The 26,099-nt window shown below is 46.7% G+C and overlaps 1 protein-coding gene across 2 annotated transcripts in view; it reads right to left on the bottom strand.

The window, feature by feature from the left end:
* The window catches only part of LOC115089519, a 48,773-nt gene extending 24,338 nt beyond the window's left edge, over window positions 1–24,435 (bottom strand). For both annotated transcript variants that reach the window (XM_029597587.1, XM_029597588.1), the window contains exons 1-2: window positions 24,352–24,435; window positions 12,323–12,679 (exon numbers count right to left, since the gene is read on the bottom strand). In XM_029597587.1, the coding sequence (XP_029453447.1) occupies window positions 12,323–12,679; window positions 24,352–24,415 (421 nt within the window). In that variant the 5' untranslated portion in view covers window positions 24,416–24,435. The remainder of the gene's footprint in view (window positions 1–12,322; window positions 12,680–24,351) is intronic.
* Window positions 24,436–26,099: the final 1,664 nt, after the last annotated feature.

Genomic DNA, 26,099 nt, shown 5'->3' with positions numbered 1-26,099 from the left:
ATTCTTGTTTGTTTAAATGTCCATCTCTCTGTATTGCTTTGCACTCCCTGCTACCTGTTATACTGCAATGAGAAGGGTATGTAATGGGGCGGATTTTAAGAGCCCTGCTCGCGTAAATCCGCCCGGATTTACGCGAGAAGGGCTTGCGCACCGGTGCGCCTATTTTACATAGGCCTGCCGGCGCGCGCAGAGCCCCGGGACTCGCGTAAGTCCCGGGGTTTTCCGAGGGGGGCGTGTCGGGGGCGGGGCCGAACGGCACGCCGTTTTCGGGGCAGGACGCGGCATTTGGGGGCGGGCCCGGGGGCATGGTTTCGGCCCAGGGCGGTCCGGGGGCGTGGCCGCACACTCCGGAACCGCCTCCGGGTTGCGTCTAGGCGCGCCAGCGGCCCGCTGGCACGCGGGGATTTACTTCTCCCTCTGGGAGGCGTAAATCCCCCAACAAAGGTAGGGGGGGTTTAGACAGGGCCGGAGGGGTGGGTTAGGTAGAGGAAGGGAGGGGAAGGTGAGGGGAGGGCGTTAGCGAATTCCCTCCGAGGCCGCTCCGATTTCGGAGTGGCCTCGGAGGGAACGGAGGTAGGCTGCGTGGCTTGGCGCGCGCTGGCTACACGAAATCGGTAGCCTTGCGCGCGCTGATCCAGGATTTTAGCAGATACGCGCGGCTACGCGCGTATCTACTAAAATCCAGCGTACTTTTGTTTGCGCCTGATGCGCCTACAAAAGTACGTGAGGGCGCCCTTTTTGAAAATTTACCCCAGGGTCTGTGTCGAGGGACCCGTGGAATTATATCTAAATGTTCCTGTATTAAAACAGTGGAGTTGCCATATTAAAAATTAAAAATATTTAATGCAAAAAATTCTCTTTGTACCAACAAGAGTGTTTGTCTGCACTTGTCGTTGTATGAACTAATATATAAAGTGCAGCTCTAGCTTATACTTATTCATGGGGCTTTATTCAGCCATCTTCTCCCCCTGCTGGAGTGGTTTTTTTTTTTCTTCATGGGCAAAATCGATCGCACCGTCTGGTCCTGTATTAACTATTGGGACCTTAATGCCATCATAAAAAAGAACCAGTACCCTCTACTTCTCATCTCAGAGCTCTTTGATTGCCTACAAGGCACCAAGGTCTTCACCATGTTAGATCTATGGGGAGTTTACAATCTCATTCGCATCAGAGAGGGAAACGAGTGGAAAACTGCGTTCAATCTATGAGATGGGCATTATGAATACTGCAAATACCCCAGTACTCTTTCAAAATATGGTGAATCAGATTTTTCAAGATCTCTTGTGTTCCTATGTTATGGTCTACCTTGATGACAAATACTCATCTATTGTCAATCCCTGACTTTGCACCAGGAATATGTTAAACAGGTGCTGCAGTAAATACGAGACCATCTTCTGTGTAGTAAATGTGATAGTGTCTCTTTGAGAAAGAACAGCTTCCTTTCCTATATTATATCATTTTGCGGACTGGCTTAATTATGGCTCCTGTAAAGCAGAAAGTAATCCTAGACTGGCCCCAGCCAGTCAGCCTTTGGGCGCTATAGCATTTTCTAGGATTCACAAACTACTACTGCCTATTTCTCCTGGATATTCAACCTTCACAGTGCCCAAAAGGGTGCAGTTACCTAGAATTGATCTACAGAAGCCATCAAAGGCTTCCAGGCTCTCAAGCAAGTCTTCTCCAAGGACCTTGCCTACAGCACCCAGATCCTGATTGCCCCTTCATCCTGGAGGTAGATGCCTCTACCCTTGAGGAAGATGCTGTCCTCAGGCAACATAGCAACCAAGGGAGCCTCCTACTGTATTCATTCTTCTCCAGAAAGTTCTCCCTGACAGAGAGGAACTACACGATTGGGGATTGCGAACTCCTCATGGTGAAATTGGCACTAGAAGAATAGTGGCACCTCCTAGAGGGGGCCAAGCACAGAACCACGATTTACACGTCCACAAGAATCTTGAGTACCTTCAACAAGCACAACAACTTAACCCCTGCCAGGTCTGCTGGTCTCTCTTTTTTTAATCAGTTTGATTTTGAGCTCCATTACTATCCAGAAGCCAAGAATCAGAAAGCGGACGCCCTCTCCCACTCTTTCCAAATGGAAGACATAATGGAGACTTCTCAGCACATCATCAATCCGTAAAAGATTGCTGCTGTTGCCATGCCAGTGCTCCCGGGGAAGATGGTAGTACCTAAGCATCTCCAGAAGAAAGTGTTAAAATGGGCCCATACCCTTGAACTTCTTCAGTACTTCTACTGGTGGCTACAAGTGAAAACGGATGTGAAGAATTACATGGAGTCTTGCCCTGTCTGTGCGTAGCATGAAACTGCTCATGCCTGACCTTGGGGGCTTTACAGCCATTGCCAGCTCCCAAGGAACCCTGGACCCATCTGTTCAATAATTTTATAATGGATCTCTCCTCCTCACATGACTACACCATGATATGATTCATAGTGGATAGATTCTCCAAGATGGCACATTTCATTCCTCACCCAGGCTTTCTTTCTGCTCCCAAACTAGCATGCCTCTTTGTCCAGCACATCTTCAAACAACATGGGCTACCCTCTTACATCCTTTCTGATAGTGGTGTCCAGTTCATGGCCCGATATTGGAAGGGGCTTTGTAAAAAATTAGGCATTACCTTGGATCTCACTAATGCTTATGATCTGCAAGGCAATTGCCAAACAGAGAGAATCAATCAAGTCCTCAAAACGATGTTAGGTTCCATATTAGGGGCTACCATATTAGGAGCTACCATATTAGGTGCCTCCATATTAGCAGCTACCACCCAGGAAAAAGATCTAGGCATCATAGTGGATAATACTTTAAAATCGTCAGCTCAGTGTGCTGCAGCAGTCAAAAAAGCAAACAGAATGTTAGGAATTATTAGGAAGGGAATGGTTAATAAAACAGAAAATGTCATAATGCCTCTATATCGCTCCATGGAGAGACCGCACCTGGAATACTGTGTACAATTCTGGTCGCCACATCTAAAAAAAGATATAGTTGCAATGGAGAAGGTACAGAGAAGGGCAACCAAAATGATAAGGGGGATGGAACAGCTCCCTTATGGGGAAAGGCTGAAGAGGTTAGGGCTGTTCAGCTTGGAGAAGAGATGGCTGAGGGGGGATATGATAGAGGTCTTTAAGATCATGAGAGGTCTTGAACGAGTAGATGTGAATCGGTTATTTACACTTTCGAATAATAGAAGGACTAGGGGGCATTCCAAGAAGTTAGCAAGCAGCACATTTAAGACTAGTCAGAGAAAATTCTTTTTCACTCAACGCACAATAAAGCTCTGGAATTTGCTGTCAGAGGATGTGGTTAGTGCAGTTAGTGTAGCTGGGTTCAAAAAAAGGTTTGGATAAGTTCTTGGAGAAGTCCATTAACGGCTATTAATCAAGTTTACATAGAGAATAGCCACTGCTATTAATTGCATCAGTGGCATGGGATCTTCTTAGTGTTTGGGTAATTGCCAGGTTCTTGTGGCCTGGTTTGGCCTCTGTTAGAAACAGAATGCTGGGCTTGATGGACCCTTGGTCTGACTCAGCATGGCAATTTCTTATGTTCTTATGTTCTTTCATTTGCCTGTATGTCAATGAGAGACAAGATGATTGGTCCATTCTCTTATCATAGTCCGAGTTTTCACACAACAATCATGGCAGTAGTGGGCTCCTCTCCCTTCAATGTTATGTACAGTAAACACCTATGGGTCGCTCTACCGATGCCTCTCTCTATGCCCTGTCCAGCAGCTTGCCTCACTGCCCAAGAACTCCAGGATCTTTGGCTGCAAACCAACTGCTTGATCTCTAACGGGTCGATACAGTAAGGCCGCGTTAGAAAGAGTGTGGCAGTGCCAGGCGCACCCTCATTTGCCCCACGCACTGTTCTGATCACATACCGCTCGATACTCTATTTAAATTGCTTGCAAATGCAAGCCGCGTATGCAAAGCGTTAGGCGAAGCGTTAGGCCCGCGCAACCCATTTTACTGTATAGGCGCTTAATACAGCGCCTATACAGTATCCTGGGTGCGCTGGTACCTGTCGTTTCAAATGACATTTGAAATGACAGGCACCAGGAAGTGGATCCCAACTTTAACCCAGGAAAACCTAAAAACCGAAAATCCTTTCCTCCCGAAGTGGCTTGACATGTGATAACTTACCTTTTGTTGCTTTTCAGCCCCTTCCCTTCTCTGCCGCCCTCCAGAGGGGGCAGCCGGCGGCGAAAGCGGCTCGCAGCGGTCTTCCCCGCGCAGGTCCCGGTTCTCCTGGCTCAGCGTGAGGTGAGAGCCCACTGTTCTGTGCCCTCTCCGGCACGAGCGGAGCAAAGCGTTCTTTCGTTGGCCGGAGCGCCCGACGATTTGGGCACTCCGGCCAATGAAAGCACATAGATGGGCGCGCGTGAAGTCACGGGCGTGCGTCACGCGTGCCCGTCTATGTGCTTTCATTGGCCGGAGCGCCCAAATCGACGGGCGCTCCGGCCAACGAAAGAACGCTTCGGATGGCGGCAGAAAAGGGAAGGGGCTGAAAAGCAACAAAAGGTAAGAAAACAACAGAAAGTAATGTCGAGTCGCTTCGGGAGGAGGGGATTTTAGGTTTTTAGAGGTTTCCTTTTGGGGGAAAGTTTGCCGTCTACCATTATCCCTGCCTCTAATGCAGGGGTAAGGGTAGGTGGTAAGTTAGCAGGTTAAACGCGTGGCAAAACGGCAGGGTAAAATAGCGATAGTCGGGGCGCGCGTTACTATATGGGAGGGCATAGCTAATCCGATCGTTTACATCTGATATACATGCCGCGTGCGGAAGGGGTTACCCGGGGATTTAAAGAGGAGGTAAGGATGGGTTAAAGGGGATAGTGTATCGCAGGAAGGGCTAACGCGGCCGGAAAGTGAGTAGAAAGCGGGTTAGGAATGGGGTAACTGCGGCCCCACTTTACTGTATCGAGCTGTAAGGTAGCAGCTCAGGTTAAGAATCACACTGATAAAAGGCGCAGACCATCTCTGCAATTCAAAGTGGGAGACTAGGTGTGGTCAAGCACACAGAATCTGCATCTCAGAGTTCCGTCTCTTCGTTTGGCACCCAGATTTATAGGCCCTTTCCCAGTCCCATATCAAACGGAACTCGTCACTTATCGACTCAAATTTCTCATCATGTTAAGGATCCATGATGTGTTCTATGATTCCTTATTGAATCATTACTTCTCTCTTGGCTTTCCTGGCAGCCTTCCAAACCTGCAGAGATCCCTTCTGAAGAAGACTCCCACTATGAGGTACAGGAAATTTAGACTCTTGCAAATACACAATAAACTGGAATATTTCATAGCATAGAAAGAAAACACCTGGGAGCTAGCAGTCAACCTTCAAGCCCCTTATTAATAATGCATTTTCATTGCTGCTTTCCCTAGAAACAAAGAACCCTCAGGAGGGGCTTAAGAAGGGGGAACTTTTACATTTGCTCGTCGTGGGAACCACCCTTGACCAGCAGCACTCACCCCTTCATCATTGGGGAGATGCCTGGCAAGCTCATCACAGCAAGACACCGCCATTGCCTCATCTTCCTCTGCAGGCTGCGTCTAGGTGCAAGCACCATGCCACCTCTTAAGGGGCCCACAGCTGGAATCAGGGCTGCTAGTGCCTCCCGATGATATCACGTGACTGGGTGCTTAAGGCCCAGCTGCGCACCCAAGCATAGAGATGTGAATTGTGTGATCGATCGTCTTAACGATCGATTTCGGCTGGGAGGGGGAGGGAATCGGATCGTCGCAGTTTGGGTTTTTTAAATATCGTGTAAATCGTGTAAATCGAAAACCGGCACACTAAAACATCCCTAAAACCCACCCCGACCCTTTAAAATAAATCCCCCACCCTCCCGAACCCCCCCAAAATGCCTTAAATTACCTGGGGTCCAGAGGAAGGGTCCCTGTGTGATCTTTTACTCTCGGACCTCCGTGCGTTGTAGAAATGGTGCCGGCGCTACCTTTGACCTGTCATATGACAGGTCAAAGGTAGCGCCGGCGCCATTTTGTTTTTTTGTCCCCCGACGTCAGGAGCATAGGAGATCGCTCCCGGACCCCCGCTGGACCCCCAGGGACTTTTGGCCAGCTTGGGGGGGCCTCCTGACCCCCACAAGACTTGCCAAAAGTCAAGCGGGGGTCCGGGAGCGATCTCCTACCGCGAATCGTTTTTCCGTACGGAAAAACGATTCGACTGCAGGAGGTCGAATCCGGACCCCCTCTGGACCCCCAGGGACTTTGGCCAGCTTGGGGGGCGCCTCCTGACCCCCACAAGACTTGCCAAAAGTCCAGCGGGGGTCCGGAACGACCTCCTGCAGTCGAATCGTGTTTCCGTACGGCTGGTGCCATTTTGCGCAAAATGGCGCCGGCGGGGGTCCGGCGCCGGCGGGGGTCCGGAACGACTTCCTGCAGTCGAATCGTGTTGCCGTACGGCCGGTGCCATTTTGCGCAAAATGGCGCCGGCCGTACGGCAACACGATTCGACTGCAGGAGGTCGTTCCGGACCCCCGCTGGACTTTTGGCAAGTCTTGTGGGGGTCAGGAGGCCCCCCCAAGCTGGCCAAAGTCCCTGGGGGTCCAGCGGGGGTCCGGGAGCGATCTCCTATGCTCCTGCGTCGGGGGACAAAAAAACAAAATGGCGCCAGCGCTACCTTTGACCTGTCATATGACAGGTCAAAGGTAGCGCCAGCGCCATTTCTACAACGCACGGAGGTCCGAGAGTAAAGGATCACATCGGGACCCTTCCTCTGGACCCCAGGTAATTTAAGGCATTTTGGGGGGGTTCGGGAGGGTGGAGAATTTATTTTAAAGGGTCGGGGTGGGTTTTAGGGTTGTTTTAGTGTGCCGGTTTTCCCGCCCTCCCCCTTCCCCTCCCCCTTCCCCCGATTTACGATTTTTTGACGATAAATCCGGGGAATTGTTATTGTATCGCGGCTCTAACGATTTTTGACGATTTAAAATATATCGGACGATATTTTAAATCGTCAAAAAACGATTCACATCCCTACCCAAGCATATCCTCAACAATGGGTCATCTATACTGGGAAGTGAGGTGTGTGTTGCTTGCTCCTGTTCTTGTGTTCTAGCCTTGCCTCATCTCTCTAGCCCAGCCTTGCCTCTGTAGCATTCATGCCTCTTCTCGCCCCTCTCTACCTGGGATGCGACTCCCTTCGGCTCTGACGGATAGTGCACCGTGGCTTCTCTCCGCCTCTTGGTCCCGGTTCCCACGGGCTGGCCTGATGCTACGGATCTGCCATGTTCCCGATGACGTAAGGGCGCCCGCGCACGCACTCTCCAGACTTTGTACCAGCAAGGGCGTGAACCTCGGGGGCGTCCCCCCGTAGTGACGTCATCCATTTGCACTTTAAAAGGTCTTTGTTTGCTAACCTCTAACGAGTTAGCAAGGAACTCCAACGGGACTTGCTTCGGCAGTCCACAATACTTGCAACAACAATCCGAGTCAGCCGGGGAACCTGTCCCCACTGCTCGGCCTTTTCAAACTTACCAGGAGTACCCGCTCTACGAGGGCTCTGTTCTCTCTTCTTGATTTCAGATTGCCAGAACACTCGGAAGACTCCTCGTTTCCTGGAAGCGATCGCGGACGTGAACACAGTGAGTTCTATTACATAGGGATCGGTACTTGCTCCTCGAGGGCCTACATTCCTATTGCTCTGAAGACTCACTTTTGTCCAAGATGTTATCGCAGGTACGGAGATCAAGAGTTACATTGGCAAGATTACAGATAGGAACCGGTACTCGCTCCTCGAGGGCCCATGTTCCTAGAATCTTATACAGACTCTCTTCTACTCTAGAAGCCATTTCTTATACAGCAATTGTGAGTTCTTATTACAGACTGTTTGTGGGAACCAGTGCTTGCCTACGGCTCCTGTTCCTGAATGTACTGAAGACTCTCTGTGGCATAGAGACCATTGCAGACATCTACTATTGTGAGTGTACCATCTTGTATCCAGTATACCCTGTCTACCCACTACTTCTAGTCTCTCTCTACAGCTCAGCGACCCAGGGATTATTATTCCAGTAACAGAAGGACTTCAGCCTTGCCGGACACAGCGACTCACTACTGCCACCTCTGGTGGTCCTGCTTCCAGTCTAATAAAGAACTATTGTGTTTATCTCATATTCTAGCCTAGCCGGTGGTTCCTCTCAGGATCTCCTCCTGAGGGCGCTGTCATCTGCCATCGGCCCAGGGATTCACCATTTCCTCTAAGTGGTCATTCCTTTCACTATTGTCAGCTTGTGGGAGCCAACCACTACAGACCACTGACTCCGCTCACGGAAGTATTATATAGACAGCTACTCCTCTTTCTCTGAGACTTGCCAGCAGCTTAGATATATATATATATATATATATATATATATATATATATATATATATATATACAGATTGCTACTCCATAGCGGGGGGCATGATAAATTGCTATCTCAATAGCGAAGTACTATATATACCTATTGCCAACTCCTCTTCTTTGGAGAGTTGATCCATAACAGATTGCTACACCTTAGCAGATTGATACAGGTTGCTACTTCCTTCCTTATGAGCATCTAACAGCAGTTCGCAAATAGAATTACAGATAGCTAACTCCTCCCCTCTGGAGGAGCAGGTCATGTCATATCGCTACTCCTTCCCCTTTCAGGAGCACAGCAGAACAGCTTGCCAACTCCGCCCTCCTGGCGGATTGAGTGACAGCAGATTGCTAACTCCTCCCCTCTGGAGGAGGTGAGCCTAACAGATTGCTAGCTCCTCCCCTTTGGAGGAGAGCGTAACAGCCTCATCTCTCCAGATTTGTCTCATCTCCTCAGCCTTCCTTATCTCGTCTTCTAACCTCTTCTTGGACTGACTTCTGGATCTGACCCTTGCCTGGACTCTGACCATTCTGATTTGCTCCTTGTTTGCTGCTTACCTCTCACCCTTGCCTGAACACTATTCTTGTTTGCCTTTGACCCTAGTCTGCCCTGAATAGACACCTATGCTATAACCACAGAGACTCTCACCTAAAATCTACCAGTCCCCGGATTCCAAGGACTCAACCGAAGGGGTAAAGGGATTGGTATAGGTAAAGCTCCTAGTAAGTCACTTCTCTTTGTAGCTCTACCAGCTGTCTGTGAGAGCCTATGGGGCCTTCCCCATAGGTTGAGGTAATCTCACCACATCAGCAAGGGTCCACAGAACTTACAGTGGCTATTGGGAAGCAAAGAAGGAGAGGCCTGTTGGAGCCACCATGGACCCCATCCCTCTACGCCCGAAGAAGAGGCCGGTGCACCACAACCCACTGGCAGTCAAAATCAAGGCTACAGGTCCACAGATAAACCCCAACCCACCATCAGCCAAGATTCAAAAGAGACCACAGGGTTGTTAGTGCAACCCAGGTCACTGGCAGCCAAAATCCGCAAGAGGCTATGGATTTGCCAAATCACCTCAACCCTCTGTCGGCCGAAATCAAGAAAAGGTCACAGGGCCACTGACGCACCCCAACCCACTGGCAGCCAAAATCAGGAAGGGGCCAAAGGGGCGCTGGCACACCCCAACCTGCCGGCAGCCAAGGTCTAAAGGATTCCTCAGAACCTCCAGCACATCCCAATCCACCAGTGGCCTGAATGAGGAATAGGCCATGGAACCCCTTTTCGCTGCAAATTCTGAGAAAAAGAGTGAGTGTGAGTATGTGTATGTAAGCACCTGTATATATGAGAGAGAAGGATCATGTGTGTAAAACAACATGTGGATATAAGAGGGAGCATATGAATGAGAAAGAAGAAGCATGTGTCTGTGTGTTTTCACGAGTGTGTGAGAGAATGTATGTATGAGAGACCTGAAGCATGTGTGTGAGAGTATAGGGTGCATGTGAGAACATGAGGGAGGGAGTGTATGAGAAAGCGTGTGTGAGCAAGGGGAATTTTTGAGAGCATAGGGAGTGTGTGAGAGCATATGTGTATAAGAGAGGGAGCATGTGTGTGTGTGTGTGAGAGAGAGAGGGTGTGTGTATGTGTGTGAGCATGTGCACGTGAGAATCAATGTGTGCATGTGTATGTGTAAGAAAGAGGGGAGAAAGTTTGTGCTCCCTCTCTCCACTCCTAGTAATCCACGGTAATCTCAGGGTAACTGGAAATCAAAAGTCTCCAGCTATGCTAAGGGGATGTAGAAAGTAGAGCAGGCAGAGGGATGTTAAACCTCCCCTGCCCCCAAATATAAATGTCAAAGTAGGCTCATGCAGAAGGGGGGGACTTAAAAAAGTGGAGAGGGAGTAAAAAGAGGAGGGAAAAAAGAAGATAAGATGGGAAGAGGAGTAAGAAGAATATCAGGAGATTGTGAAAGAAAGAGGGTTGAGAGAGAGTGGTGGGGCAGGAAAGGATGGGTGGAGAGACTGGAATGGATGGGCTGCAGGTCAATGGGGTGAGGGGGAAGAGACTGGCGGGGATGAGTTGGGGGATGCGGAGAAGAATGACTGGTGGCACTTTGAGTGCTTGCCTAGCTCTTGTTTTGGCCACATAGTGTTTCCCATATCTGCATTACATGCTGCACTCTGGACATTTAAACACAGGCTGGTAAAGCACACTCTACAACAAGGGCTGGATTTAGGCAGCGGCAACATAGGCAAGTGCCTAGGGCACCAAATTCTGAAGGTGCCCAAAACTAGGAACCCTATGCTGATCTCTGATTTCCAGGGACAAAACCCCTGCATCCTGGATTGCCTCCTTATGGGCGCCATAATCATAAATCCGGCCCTGCCTACAATCCATTGTGTTATGTTTTTTTTCCTTTTTTTTTTGCTGGAAGCATTGTAATTTGTGTTGAGCTCCATAATCCCAATCATTTTCAAAAGCTGTCCCCTATGTATATCCATGGGAAAAAGACAGTGAAGGTTAATCAAATATCTAGGTTATCTGAGTTCCATCTGCTTTCTGCTCCAGGCAGGGAGGGAATGATACTGGAATAGACAGAGCACAGAGCAGGACAGAGAAAAGCTACTGTAGTTCCTAAACCAACCTCTTTCCTCCTACCATTCCTCCTCCCCTCCTCCCCCCTACTGAATTCCTGGAGGAGATGCGACTGTTGTCAGCCAGCTGCATTATGGTGGTGCAGTTTCACCCACCGCAGTGTGGCTGCGCCGCACACTATCGCCCCCATGGCACCACAGGAAAAGGTGTAGTTATTGCCCATGGTGCTGCCGGCGATAGTGTGAAAAACATTATCGCCTGCAGTGCTGCCGGGAAATATCTCCACCGAAACCTCGCTCACACTCCTCCCCTTACCCTAATTAGAATAATACCTCCGTGATGTGGCTGGTATCACATGCGGTAGGGCCTTATCGCGTGCCCGCAATAACGCATGCATTAATGGCATAGCGCAAGCGATATTAATGGTATCACATTGTGTGAAAGCAAATTTTTCAAAGGGGTGGAATTGGGGATGGGTTTGGGCGGGATTATTGAAAATGAGGGGCAATATCACACCATGTGATAGCATAAAGCATGCTATTGCACATTTTTAATGCTGGAAATAAGTACAACATTTTTCCTGGTGTTGAGCCATGCGATATGTTTGAAATGGCCATAACGCAATTTGTGCTAAAGATTGCAAATTGAATTTTGCCCATTTCTGGGCTTGGGGAGGGGAGAGGGAGTGGAGAGAATGAGTGAGTGAGTGAGAGAGAAAGAGCCTTTGGAGAGGCCTTCATAGTATTCAACTATTTATAACACTATAGGAGGGCCAGCTAATAACTCAAGGTGAAGTATTGGTGGTAGTTTAGGGTTTTGGGGCAAGTTTGACATGCAGAGTGAGACGTACGAACAGCACAGTACACCTCAGTGAAGATTTGATGTCATTTGGAGTGAGGAAAGTCAGACAAAGATGAGATTTCTACAATGTTCTCTCGCCTTAGCTTGAGAACATTGTAGAGTCCATTAAGCTAGGGTGAGAGAACACTGTAGAAATGTCATCTTTGTGAGACATCTTTGTGCTGTTCGTACATCTCACTCTGCATGTCAAACTGGCCCCAAAACCCTAAACCACCACCCACACGTCGCCTCTAGTTATCAGTTGGCCCTCCTATAGTGATATAAATAGTTGACTATTATGAAGGCCTGTCTCTCTCTCTCTCGCAAAGAACTAAAATAGCACATGGTGCGGTAACTCTAAAATTATTGTAGCCATGCCCCTTTTCCTTATCGTGCGCATTATTCATGCAAAGGTTATAGCATTTTGATGAATCTAGCCTTAGTGTTTTTCAGGCCAACAAGACCTTTGCTTTCAATAAAAACATAAAACTAATGTTTTAAAGCATAAAAAAACCAACATACCTAGGACATGAAGAAAAGTTCCATCTCCAGAAAAACTCAGAATGTTATAATTAGAATCAAATTTTACGAATGCACAAAGGTAAAAATCCGTGTCATTCTCTGTCAGTGAGCTGATTGATATATTTATAGCTTTCCGGTTGCCTGTAACATGAACGCGTGCCTTATACATTTCCGATACCACGGCTTTTTCTTCCCTGAAATATAGGTATTCCATGTTTTCTGCCCTCTTCCGATACAAGTAGATGCCTTCAATATTTTCACTGTATGCAGGGTCTAAGACACAGGAGATATTGATGGATCCAGCAGCTTTGGCCTGAATGTACAGAGGACTCTGCCTTACATGTAAAGTTGCACATGCTAGAGAAATAAAGAAGTAATTTTGTCATTATTACAGAGAATTTTATGAAAGAACCATATGAAGCATCAATCAATCTACATATGCAATTATGTGTGTGACTGTGCAGAGTTGGGTGTGCCTACTGGGAAAGGTGTAATGGTCAATGCTCACCATATATAACCTAACTTTTTCTGACAACGGTGCACTATAAGCATGAAAATAAAAATGTAAAATAGAGCAAAACTAAATCTTGTTGAAAATTAGGATTACCATTTATATCAGTAAAAGTAATAAATTAGAATAGCATACTATAGTAAACTACTGGGTTTCATTGGTCAATATCTTTAAGCAATTTCTAAGAAATGGAAAAATTAGGAGAAGGCCTGAGCAGAGTCTGATAAATTGTGGATATACAGAAAAATTTGGTAGTATCTGTGTCTGGACTCCAATTGGCAGAAGAGACAGTCTATCACTATGCATCCTAAGGGCATGATTTTACACATTGAGCTTCAGTGCTAAAAGTGTAAGATCATCCATTTAGGGTGAAAAAATCCATTAGATGCATAATAGTTAGAAGGACAAGAACTGGAAACTGTCAAACAAGAGAGGTAAGAGTAATATCTCAGATGACATCAAGGTAGCCAGTCAATGTAATAAAGCTACCGATAAATCCAACAGTAGACATGTTCAGGGGATAAATTTTCATTTCAGTTCATTTATTCATTTCGTAAGTCACCTCCATAGGCGGTTCTATAATGAGGCAGGCTGAGGTGGCCGCTTCAGGTGGTAACATTTTTGGAGTGGCAAAAAGTGTGTCCCCCAAAAAACACTCATGTGGTGGCCGCCTCATCTTGCCAGAGTTGGACCACAGAGTAGCCCATTCCACTGTGGCTCAAAGATTGAAGGCCCTGCAGGACCGTGGCAGAGCCCATCCTGCCAAAGTCTGAAGATGAAAGGCCACGTGGGGCTACAGCAGAGCCCTTCCTGCTGTGGCCTGAAGATGCAAGGTCGCAGTGGAGCCCATCCTACTGTGGCCCAAAGATCGAAGGTCTGGCAGTATTGTAGCAGAGCCCATCCCACCGCTGCCTGAAGATTAAAATGACAAAAAATGGACAAGGCAAGAAAAATGAGATGAATTAGCAACTCGCAATGGAACACAAGGCACACCAGAGGACCTGTTGCTGAGGTGTAATGCTCCTCTGAAGGAGCCTTAAGTAGTGAAGTGCCAGTGATATTATCAGGAGGCACCAGGGTAGGTTTCCTACTCTGGGCCCTTTAAGGCAGGAAGCATTCTGCACATGCATGCCTAAGAAGAGGCAGAGGGGAGTAGCATGGCGGTGTCCTGTGCCGCGGTCAGCCATGATGAGTGTTCCTGCCACAGAAGACTATTGATGGTGTTAGGGGTAAGTGAGGCTGCTCGCAGGGCCATCCCATGAGCCGCTGATTGTAACAGTACTCCTCCTCCAAAGCCCCATCCCCAGTCTTCTGAGCTTGGGCTTCCTGGGGAATATTTTATGAAATTCCTCTATAAATTGGGGGCTTATAGGTTAGAAGTGGCTGCCAAAAATGTGATGGTTTGACATTGCTCTGGGGGGTGATAAGTGGAGGTGAAGTCCAGAGTTATAACAAACTTACGGCACAAACTCTTCCAGTAACCAGCTATAAACTGAACACCTCAGTCTGAGAGGATGTGTCGTGGAAGTCTGTGCAGCCGAAAGACTTGCTGTATGAAGATCTTGGCTATATCAGGTGCCACCAGGAGGCCAGAAAGAGGAATGAAATATGCCATTTTTGAGAATCTGTCTGCAAATACCCAGATGGTGGTGTGGTCACTAGAAAGGGGAAGGTCACAGATGAAGTCTGTGGCTACATGGGTCCAGAGTTTTGTGGGGGCTGGCAGCAGCTATAACAGCCCCCATGTTCATACTCTGACACTTTTCTGCATGGCACATGTGGGGCAGGACTCCAGGTAGCATTGAGCATCGGTTTTCATTTGAGGCCACCAGTAGTGCTGCAAGATTAATTGCAGTGTCCGGGTAACACTAGGATGACCTTTTGTCGCAGGTGTCAAGGCATCACTGTCTTTCCAGGAAGAACTGTGAAAGTCACAGTTGTTGCAAGAGCAGGGTGTGGTCGCTTGCTTGCTTGAGAAATAGTGAGCCTTGGACCAAGGCACAACCTCAGGGTAAGGCTCCAAGGAAGGTACTGTGGGAGGCGCTTGGACTTGGAACAAGCTCTCAGATCTCCACTGAACCTGCATGCACAGAGTGAGCCCTAACAATGCAATACTTGTCTCTAGGATAGCCCTTTAGCTGCTTGATAGCCCTTTCAGATCTGCTGCCTGGAATGCGAATGCGTCAGGACAGAAGAAGGCTGAGGACAAGACATTCCATGACGAGAAACATGGATGAAGGCTCTGGAGATGAGGAACATAGAAGAAAGCTCTAGTTCAGGTTAGAGTTCAGCTTCCCAGGGCACTGCACCTCAGTGCACCCTACACAGCCCCCTGGGCTGTTCGCGGACCATACTATCCTGCTGTGTGCCCTAAACAACCTTCCACAGGTTGGTCGCGGACCATGCTGGGAGTGAGTCAGGCTCTGGACTGAGACTCAGATGAGGACAGGAGCCAAGACATCCCTTGGAATAAGAAACATGGCTTGAATCGAGGAACATAGAGATCTGCTGGCTGGACAAGCTCCACAAGACCTGGAACAAGGTACATGATTAGGAACTCGAGACGACTTGGAACTTGACTTGAACTAGGAACTCTAAAACAAGGATGGACTCCAAGGACTTGATCCAGTGAAGATGGACTTGGAGACAAGCCTTGTGCCAGGAAGCACCCTTCACAGCCCCCATGGGCTGGTTGCTGACCTCGTCACTGGCACACCTGGAGAAGGGACATGAAAGGATCTAGAAGGCAGACCTTGGAACAAATACAGGGACATCAGGAACTTGATTGAAGACTTGGATGAGGCAAATCTCAGAAGACTTGGATGAGGAACCGACGAGAGACCAGGAACATGGAACTTAGAACATGGAGGAGCTCCCACAAAGAACAAGAAGACCAGGAACATGAAGAACAAGAAGACCAGGAACATCCAACAAGAAACTTGAAGACCATCAAGACAGGAGCATGACCATGGAAGACCTTGCAGGATGAAGAGACCACGGACGACCATGAACATCCAACGAAGGCCCCAAGGAACTGGCAGAGAGCCCTTTTATAGGGCTGAAGACATGATGAGGCGGTGACATCATCAGCAAGGGCCGCAGGGCTTTTCCTGCTGGCACGCCTAGGGAGAAGCCAGCATCAGATGCAGGAGATGAAGTCAGCAGTATCCAGGCAGTGAAGACAGCGTTGGTGACTCCAGCCACAAAGAAGGACCTTGGCAGTGGCAAGAGCTGGAAGCATCGGTGGTACTCCAGTTGCAAAAATGACCAAGGTGGCAGTGTAGGCGGCACTTGGGCCAGGAAGAGGCAAGTGACAGTGGCACTCAGGCTGTGGCTTCATTGGCGATGTCGGGGCTGCAGCATCGGGTTGGTGAGTGGATCCGCTCACAAGCCTGTCCCGCAAGTGAGCGCAATAGCAGTAACTACAATCTTGGCTGGGTCAATGATGTGTTGTGGAGGGCCTAGAGACCCTTCAGTATCGAAGGACTGGGAGAGTCCATCAGCTAGACAATTCTTTTCAGTGGATCAATACTGCAGCTCAAAGTCAAATTGATTAAAAAATAGAGACCTTCAGGCCTGCCTGGGTTTTAATCTCTGGGCCCGTGCCAGGAGTTTGAAGTTTATGTAGTCTGTGTAAATGGTCAATAGGTGTTTGTCTCCTTCCAGCAAGTGCCACCACTCTTCCAAGGCTAACGTGACCACTAGCAATTCATGGTCTGCTATGATATAAGTTTTCTCCACTAAGGAAAATTTCCTCGAGAAGTAGGAAGAGGTCACAAGTGTGTCATTGTGATCATAAGAACATAAGAAATTGCCATGCTGGGTCAGACCAAGGGTCCATCAAGTCCAGCATCCTGTTTCCAACAGAGGCCAAACCAGGCCACAAGAACCTGGCAATTACCCAAACACTAAGAAGATCCCATGCTACTGATGCAATTAATAGCAGTGGCTATTCCCTAAGTAAACTTGATTAATAGCCGTTAATGGACTTCTCCTCCAAGAACTTATCCAAACCTTTCTTGAACCCAGCTACACTAACTGCACTAACTACATCCTTTGGCAACAAATTCCAGAGCTTTATTATGCATTGAATGAAAAAGAATTTTCTCCGATTAGTCTTAAATGTGCTACTTGCTAACTTCATAAAATGCCCCCTAGTCCTTCTATTATTTGAAAGTGTAAATAACCGATTCACATCTACTCGTTCAAGACCTTTCATGATCTTAAAGACCTCTATCATATCCCCCCTCAGCCGTCTCTTCTCCAAGCTGAACAGCCCTAACCTCTTCAGCCTTTCCTCATAGGGGAGCTGTTCCATCTCCTTTATCATTTTGGTTGCCCTTCTCTGTACTTCTCCATCGCAACTATATCTTTTTTGAGATGCAGCGACCAGAATTGTACACAGTATTCAAGGTGCGGTCTCACCATGGAGCGATATAGAGGCATTAGGACATTTTCCGTTTTATTAACCATTCCCTTCCTAATAATTCCTAACATTCTGTTTGCTTTTTTGACTGCTGCAGCACACTGAGCCGATGATTTTAAAGTATTATGCTGCAGGAGGACAGCGCCTACCCTGAGGATGGATGTATCTATCTCCAAGATGATGCATTTGGTTGGATCTGAATAGTGTTGGCATGGATCCTGGGTAAATTCTTCTTTGAATTGTTCAAAGGCTTGAATGGTAGTGATAGTCCAGTTTTTGGTATCTGATACCTTCTTAGTCAAGGCTATAAGCAGAGCTGCCAACAAGGAATAGTTAGGAATAAATTGCTATAGTAGTTGGTGAAGTCCAAGAAACGTTGTAGTGCCTTGAGACCGACAGGGCCTTTAACTTGTCTGGATCCATCCAGAGTTTCTGGGCAGAAATAATGTACCCCAAAAAGGGAAGTTCTTCCTGTTAAAAGAGACACTTCTCCAGCTTAGCGAGGAGGTGGTTTTCATGGAGCATTTGAAGGACTTGCTTGACATGAGCTTGATGTTCCATCAGGGACTTGGAGAAGATTAAGATATCATCCAGGTAGAGTATGGCATGGGAGGTAGACCTGAAAGATCTTATTGACCATGAATTGAAACATAGCAAGAGCATTGCACAACCCGTGGGTGTCAAAAGGCATTTTGCTATTCGTCGCCTTCATGAGTCCTGATTAAATTGTAAGCTCCCCAAATGTCCACATTTGTAAAGACTTGGGCACTGCATAAGTGATCCAATAGCTCCAAGATCAAGGCAAGTGATAAGATTTTTCTTAGTAATGGAGTTAAGACCCTAATAATCAATACACGGGTGTAGGGACAGCCCCAGCAAGTGATGACAAAGTGTGAATATAGCCTCCGTCTAAATTCTCTTTGATGCATTTATTCATGGCTTCCATTTCTAGAGCAGAGAGTGGGTATACTCAGCCTATGGGTGAATCAAGTCTATGGCACAGTCATAGGAACGGTGGGGCAGTAAGATCTCTGCTTGTTGCTTACTGTACATATCTGCATCAGCTGAGGACTATGGGGATTAGCTGGGGTTATCAATGACAGTCACTTGACCCAGGATCTTTGAGGAGCAAGACTAAGCAGTGCATCTGACAGGGGGACCCCATTGGGAGATCTCCATACCCCAGTCGATCTGGGGGTTGGTGTTGCCTCTCCATGGGAGGCTCAAGATAAAGTTTTTGATGGCTCCTGGTAGGACATAAAGGTGGATTTCCTCGTGATGAAGCAGGCCTATTTGCATCTGCAGAAGGTCTGTGCAGTGGATAATCTGACCAGACAGAGGTTCTCCTGTGACTGAAGAAACTGTGAGGATTGTTTCCAAGAGGTTATTGGGAATCCCATGCCGACTTACTAGCTCCTTAGCTATGACGTTGCCGGCTGAACCAGAATCTAGGAAGGCTTTCAGGTTAACTCAGAATCCATCCCCGGAGAGACAAACTGAAACCAAAATTTGAAGATCGAGATCTGGATGGCCCAAGGTGGCCTTTCCTACCAACCCTAGGTCCTGGTGTTTATCTATTTATTTATTTATTTTAAAACATATATACCGCAAATCAAAATTACTAAGCAGGTTACAAAAAACATTCATAAAACATAAATAATAAAACATTAACAAGGCACATGTAAAAAAATAAAATACCTTATCTCTAACTGACTACAATCATAGTCATATTTGGTCTATAATCAGTACTGTAGTCTGTTATAATATGTCAGTGCACATCATAAAATCTGCTTCCTATTGGGTTCACATAAGCCTGAGAGAATAGAAAAGTCTTTAAGAGTTTGCTAAATTTTAGCAAAGAGGACTCTTCCTTTAGACTTTGAGGGAGAAAGTTCCATAAAACAGGGTCCCGAACATGAAAAAGTTTCTCCTGAGATTCATCAAGGTGAACAATCCTAGGAGAAGGAACATTCAAAAGCATTTGGCTAGAGGATCTTAAGGTTCGTGATGAACAGTATAATTTCAGGGCTACATTAAAACTTGGAGGAACAACACCATTGAAACCTTTAAAAACTAACATCAGTATCTTAAAGAGATTCACCATTTAACAGGGAGCCAATGTAAGCTCTTCAAAACAGGTGAAATATGCTTGTGCATAGGTGTCCCAATAATTATCCTGCAGCAGAATTTTGAGCATATTACAATGGCTTCAGAGATTTTTGGGGAAGATCCAAATACAAGGCATTACAATAGTCCAAAGAAGAAAGGGAGAGAGAATCGGTAACAGTTCTTAAATCTGACTCACTTAAGAATGGCTGCAATCTAAGAAGCATAGGAATTAAAAAAAAAAAATCCTTTCACAACTCTTGAAATTTGAGGTTTTATTGATAAAGTGGAATCCATAATGAAATTGAGATTCCTTGCCTCGTCCACTATTGGGCTGGACTGTGTGTTGTAAAGTGCCCCAAACCCGCACAGTAGAGGCACAGGTTTAGATGCCTTCTTTTCTGCTTCTCTTCCAAAGATAGCTTGTATCACTTTATCTACATGGGTTGTTCAGATGGGGTGGCAGCCCCATTAATCTCAGAGGAGGAGAGGGGGAGGAATGGCTGGAGGTCCCACAGGTAGTACACAGGGCCTGCTCCCAAAGGTGGAGATACAGCCAAATGACCAAGCTGATAAGGCTGTCCAAGGTGGCTGGAAGAATTTGCCCCACAAGCTCATCCTTGATGGCTAATGAGGCCCTGGCAAAAGATCACTGTTAGTCTGTTCTCTCTCCAGTGGAGCTCCAAAGTGAGGGTTCGGAAACAAACCACGTACTCCTCCACTGGACTGGAGCCTTACCAGATCTGGAGGAGTTCTGTCACTGACATGCTGCGACCAGGCTCATTGAATATGAGGCAGAACTCAGGGACGTGATCCAGGTTAGAGGGGAGAAGATCATCCCTCTCCCAGATGGGAGAGTCCCAAGCCAGCACTGACCTTCCTAATTGAGAAGGATATATGTCACTTTCACTTTGTCCATAGGGAAGAGGCTTGGCTGTGTATCCAGCACAAATTAAGGAAGCCCCTGGGGTCGGAAGCTGCAGTACTGGCCAGAGACAAGGCAAGGTCGACTGTGAGATCATTGGCGGAGAAGCAGCTGGTTGTGGGACTGGGAGCACGTCCAGGCGAACCGCAGTCTTTCCAGAACCTCAGTGACCTGGTCCAGAACAGTCTGCTGCTGCTGGACCCATTGAACCATGTAAGGAATGGCCTACACAGCAACCAGGAGTGCCTGGTCCATGGCCTCAGCAATCTGTAACAGGGTGAGCCCACCAGATTGCACTGACAGCTGGTGGAGAAGCCCTTAGGTGAGACCGGCTGGAACTTTGCCTACACCAGCCACCTCTCCTGCAGATTGAGCCCTTGGGTTCTGGTGGCCAGTAGATCCTAGGTGGATCCCTAGGGTGATCCAGGAGAACAAAGAGTCCAAGTCCAGGCAAAAGGTTGGGGCATCTAAGGAAAGTCTGAGGGGGAGCGGCATGGCCAGGGCTGGTGCTAGCTTTTTTGCTACCCTGTGCGAACAATTACTGTACTGCCCCCATATCATTCAGGCTCTGTCCCATGCCCATCAAAAAAAGCCCAGATCCCTCCCTTTCATTAAATCATCCCAGAAATGTCTTCCCTTCCCACCTCAGATTAAAATCACGTGCATGTGCTCCAACAGCTGCAAACCTCACACCATTGCCCTCCACCACCCGGGGCTGGCACAAGAAGAAGGAGAGGGAGACGTTTACCAGCAGTCACCTCGTCGATTTTGCACACCCAGCCTGGCATTGCTCACTATTTGGAGAGACTGTGCAAGGAGAGCAGTGGCTGCAGTTAGGAGACAGCCCGGGCAGGCACTAAGCCACTGGAGGGAGCGCAAAGTATGAATCATGGTGAAGGCTGCTGGAAGAGAATATGAGCATGCTCATACCCTCTTCCGGTGCCAATGCTCTCTTCTTCTTCATCCACTGGCTGGTTAGGCTCCGCTGGCAGCCTCTCCTGCTGCTGCCAGCCCACTGCCTCCCCGGGTGTGCCACTCCATGCAAATGCAAGGTTTGAGACCCGGTTGTGCCAGGTCTGACCCTGGCAGCGTCCTCTGCTGCACTCAGTGCTGCTGAAAATCAGCAGAATTTCTGCCGTGGAAGACTGCTGGTGTATCAGGGGTAATTGAGGCAAAAACAAAAATGAGACAACCTTATACCGTGGAAAGATTTTTTATTGTTTCACAAAGCCCGACTCCGGCCGAGTTTCGCCAATTTAGGCTGCATCAGGGGCTTAGTCGTGCATATAATTATCTCTGCTTCTCAGTCTATCAACGTGTCACTCTCAAAATCGTACTGAACAAATCAGACGGTATATTGATGCATCCAGATATTTTGTATCAAAAAACATCGGGACAAGTCCTCATTTAGCGAAATGAGGACTTGTCCCGATGTTTTTTGATACAAAATATCTGGATGCATCAATATACCGTCTGATTTGTTCAGTACGATTTTGAGAGTGACACGTTGATAGACTGAGAAGCAGAGATAATTATATGCACGACTAAGCCCCTGATGCAGCCTAAATTGGCGAAACTCGGCCGGAGTCGGGCTTTGTGAAACAATAAAAAATCTTTCCACGGTATAAGGTTGTCTCATTTTTGTTTTTGCCTTGGCTACGTGGGACCGCCTTCCGATTTGTTTTATTGGACCTTATCAGGGGTAATTGAGGCAGCTCGTGGGGAAATCCTACAAGCTGCCGATCATAATACAAAGGCCTGGCAGGACCATGCCAGAACCAATCCTGCCACAACCCGATTATCAAACACCCAGTGGGACTGTGACAGAGCCGATCCTGCCACAGACTGACGATGTGAGGCAAAGTGGATCTGGAGTCATCCCACAGCGACTCAAAGATGCGAGGTCCAGTGGGGCCAAAGCAGAGCCTGTCCCACCACAGCCTGAAGATCAAAGGCCCATCAGGGCCATGGCAGAACCCATCCAGCAGCAGAAAAGAAGGGGAGGCCCTGAGAGAATGTGTGTGCATTTAAGACAAAGTGAAAGCCTGTGTGTATGTAGTGAGAGATCCTGTATGTATGTGTGTATAATTCTAAAGGAGACTGTCAGTTGGTTAATGTCAAGAAAATCCCCAAAGAAAGGTCTCTTGAACCACATGAAGCAAAAAGAAAAACAACCCATCTCTCCCTATCACTTCTAATAATTTCTCTTATGAAATGATTAACAGAGTACAGAAAACAAGTCAAGCAAGGTTTTGCTTATTTTTTTTTTTTAAAGCAAGTTGACTGAGAAATCCCCCCCCCCCACAATAAATCAGCTTGCAACACATCTCACCCAATTTTTAATATGAATGTAGAAACCTGTATAATTTCAAAATACATTGTTCTAAAGATACTGTATGTGAGAATCGTATAATGTAGACCACCTGTCTAATTCTATAAAGCCATTTATGCATGTAAAGAGCAATTTCTGCACAATATTGGCCATCTGAAAATGAATCTTCCTCAATTTGGCTAAAACTGTGTGTTGTTCCACAACTTGTGTATTTTTTGTCCACATTTAGAGGAGCCATTTCTAGGAGAGGAAAATAATCTGCCTAGATGGCATTTTCACATCTACATGTGTTGTATTTTACATGAAAAAATGTACCTGCACAAAAAGCAGATATAAATGTCTGTGGGTACTTTTTTGTACCCACCGTAAGACGAGTTTCAAAGCAAAAAAATATGGTTTGATGCCAAGTCTGTGCATAAAAGAACTCATGGACTGTGTCCCAATGTGGACAGTTTGAGAATTGCTCCCATAAAGACATGATCATATTTAACTTAAAACATAAATTAACTTGCTCCTGATGAGGTGTGTGGGAGTGACACAACTGTAGCAGCTGGATAGAATGAGGATCTTTAGGAAACCAGACTGAGAATTCAGGAGGAGGCTGACTAGGCACTATCACACACCAGATCCATGAGGAAAAAAATGGGAAAGCCTTTAACAGCAAGGGCTACGCCAGTGAAGCCTTTAGAAAATGGTTGGACACAGCATGGTAACACAACATAATTAGCTACAATGTAGGGTGACACCAGTCAATTAGTTGCAAGTGGACCGGGCTTCAGGTAGCAGTAGAAGACGCCTCTGGAACATCACAACCAAATCAGCAGTTAAGAAAAAAAAACTGTAAAAGAGGGAAAGCAATTGGGAGAGGGCTTTATTGCCAAAATAGTTGCCCTTGATTTTGATGGACGCTTTGGGCTTCTTGGATCATCCCACTTCAATCACAGGGAAGTTATCTGGCAACATAGTGCTTCACTTGCAATGACAGGGCTGATATTATTTTAAATATGTATATTGTAGATTCAGGGTTAATTTTTATTGTTTAAAAGTCTTAGGACATGATTGTTTATTGTGCTATTATTTTTAATGTTAGTTTTTAATTTGTCTTATTTTAAGTTTATTCATTATGTATGTTTGGTTGTAAACCGTTTTGATTAATTCTTTTGAATTGTAAAGGCGGTATATAAACATTTTTAAATAAAATAAATAAATAAAATAAAATGCACATACCACAAAAGAACAAAAAAGAGTAGTTGCTAAATCATTAGTGCTATTAAGTATTACATATGATTCTGAAGAAACGCTGTAACGAGCAACTGTATATAAGTTTTGAGAGTACCTGGCTCCTCCAGGTTAAAGCACCTTCAAGCTTTAACCCGTTCTCACTATCGTATTCATTTATTATTATTACTTACCTTCATCTTCCTTCCAGCTTATTATAAGCTTCCAAGTTCTCGATTCCAGTTGATTGTAACTTTGACTTATTCATATCTATTGTTATCTATTGTTTACCTGAATTGTTTCCTTCAGTTATACCCCCTGTTAAATGTAAACCGATCCGATATGGTTATTTACTACGAAGGTCGGTATAAAAAAAAAATAAATTGTTAAATAAATAAATACCTATAAACACAGCTGACATGACTTTACTATGAGGTGCATTCCCTATTTTTTACTATTTGCTCATGGATAGTACTCCATATTCTAGATTAGTTTTCTGTACAGTACATACCTGTCTTGGAGTTCAAAGCCAGTATGAGGAGGAGCACCCTGATTCCACGGTAGGACTGAGACATCTTCACTTGACAGACCTAAGGAAAAGACTAAGTCCCACTGAGCAAAAAAAAAGGGGTAAATAATAGCATGTTGGTATTCATTTTTTTTTAGTGTTGGTTCATAGGAAGTTCTTTATAACCACAAAAGTCACATATGGGTATGAGCAGGAAATGACAGTGATCTGTGAATCTTTGCCTGCCAACCATAATCAGTATTGTATGGTTCCATCAAGAACACCTCTTGATTTTCCTAAATAATCCCATTTTCCACTTTCCAGAGAAAGACAGAAATAGTGAATTTTAATGGTTAGTGCTGTCTTTAGGCGGGGACATGGGGCAATTGGCTTGGGCCCTGCCCTTTAGAGGACCCCAATAGCAAGATCAAGTTGTGAGAGCCAGTGGGAGGGAGCTGATGTGGTAGGAGCTGTGCATCATACTCTCACCGCTACTTCTAGCTTCGCTGGCTGGCCCGATGCAACCTCTCTCTCTCTCTCTCCCCCTCTACTGTTCAACCTCTAGGGGGTCCCTGCACCCCTCTAGGGTTAGCCCATAAGTGCCAGCTATGACATAGTTTCCCTTTGAAAATCCACTAGTGGGACTGTGCCATGGGAAGAATTTAAACATGAAGTTTGCAGGCACAAAGTATGTGGGATCAATCTGCTCCTGCACTGAGCCGACATCCACACTGCCTCTTTTTCCCACAGGGAAATGCACTCATGCTTTCTGCAGCACACAAACTTTTCCTACCTTGGGTCCAGGGCGATTTTTAAAGGATCTTTTTCCGTGGGTAAACACTGATTTCCCTGTGGAATTCCTTTGAAAAGTGCCCTCTAAATGATCCACAGGAAATTGTATTTCCAGATATATCCACATCAAGAGGGATAGCTGCAGGCTAATTGGTGCCCTGTGTAAAAAAGTAAAAATTGAAGCCCTTCCCCACTGCCCTGGAGAAAAATACCAGCTTCTTATTACCTTGCCTAATACCACTGCTTATTACCTTGCTCTTAACTTCCATCTCAGTCTCCCCCACACACATTCCATTCCTGCCCCTCTACACCTTCCATCCTCCCCTCCTTGCTCTTACCTTCCATTCCTTCCCCAACCCAGCCTGTGCTGAAGAAGGGCCATGGTCCCTGTTCTAAGTTGCTGCCAAGTGCTGCCCCTGCTCCTCTGGCCCATGGGGACAAAGTGCCGCTTCTGATGCCCCTGATAACAGGAGAGCAGCACTAGGGGTCCAGAACGTGTAAATCCCGCTTCCTGCCACCGGCCTCTCTTGGTCTATCCTGCAAACAGTGCACCATGCAGAACAGTGAGGTGCCGGTGGCAGGAAGCCACATTTAGAAGGACTGGGTCCCTACTAGTGCTGTTCTCCTTTTTGGCAGGCAGAGCAGTGGCAGAACTTCAGTCCCATGGGTCACAGGGGAAGCGGGAGACATTCAATAGCAACTGCTCTTTGCCCCACAGACCCTTTCGGAAGAGAGACCGTAGCACTTTTTTTTTTATCCAGCAGCCGCATCAGGACGGGAAGCTACACACCCCGCTAGTGCCTGGTGTCCTGTGTGACCACACAAGTCACACACCCAAAAAGCCGGCCCTGCAGATCAAGAGTTCACTCTGCTATCCCTACTACTACTACTACTACTACTACTACTACTACTACTACTACTGCTGCTCCTACTTTTAGCTGAGAACCATTTACGGTTAC

Source organism: Rhinatrema bivittatum, chromosome 4, assembly GCF_901001135.1.
Source record: "Rhinatrema bivittatum chromosome 4, aRhiBiv1.1, whole genome shotgun sequence".
NCBI lineage: Eukaryota > Metazoa > Chordata > Amphibia > Gymnophiona > Rhinatrematidae > Rhinatrema > Rhinatrema bivittatum.
The sequence above is the reverse complement of the archived record's forward strand: the minus strand, read 5'-3'. Positions and strand labels throughout refer to the sequence as shown.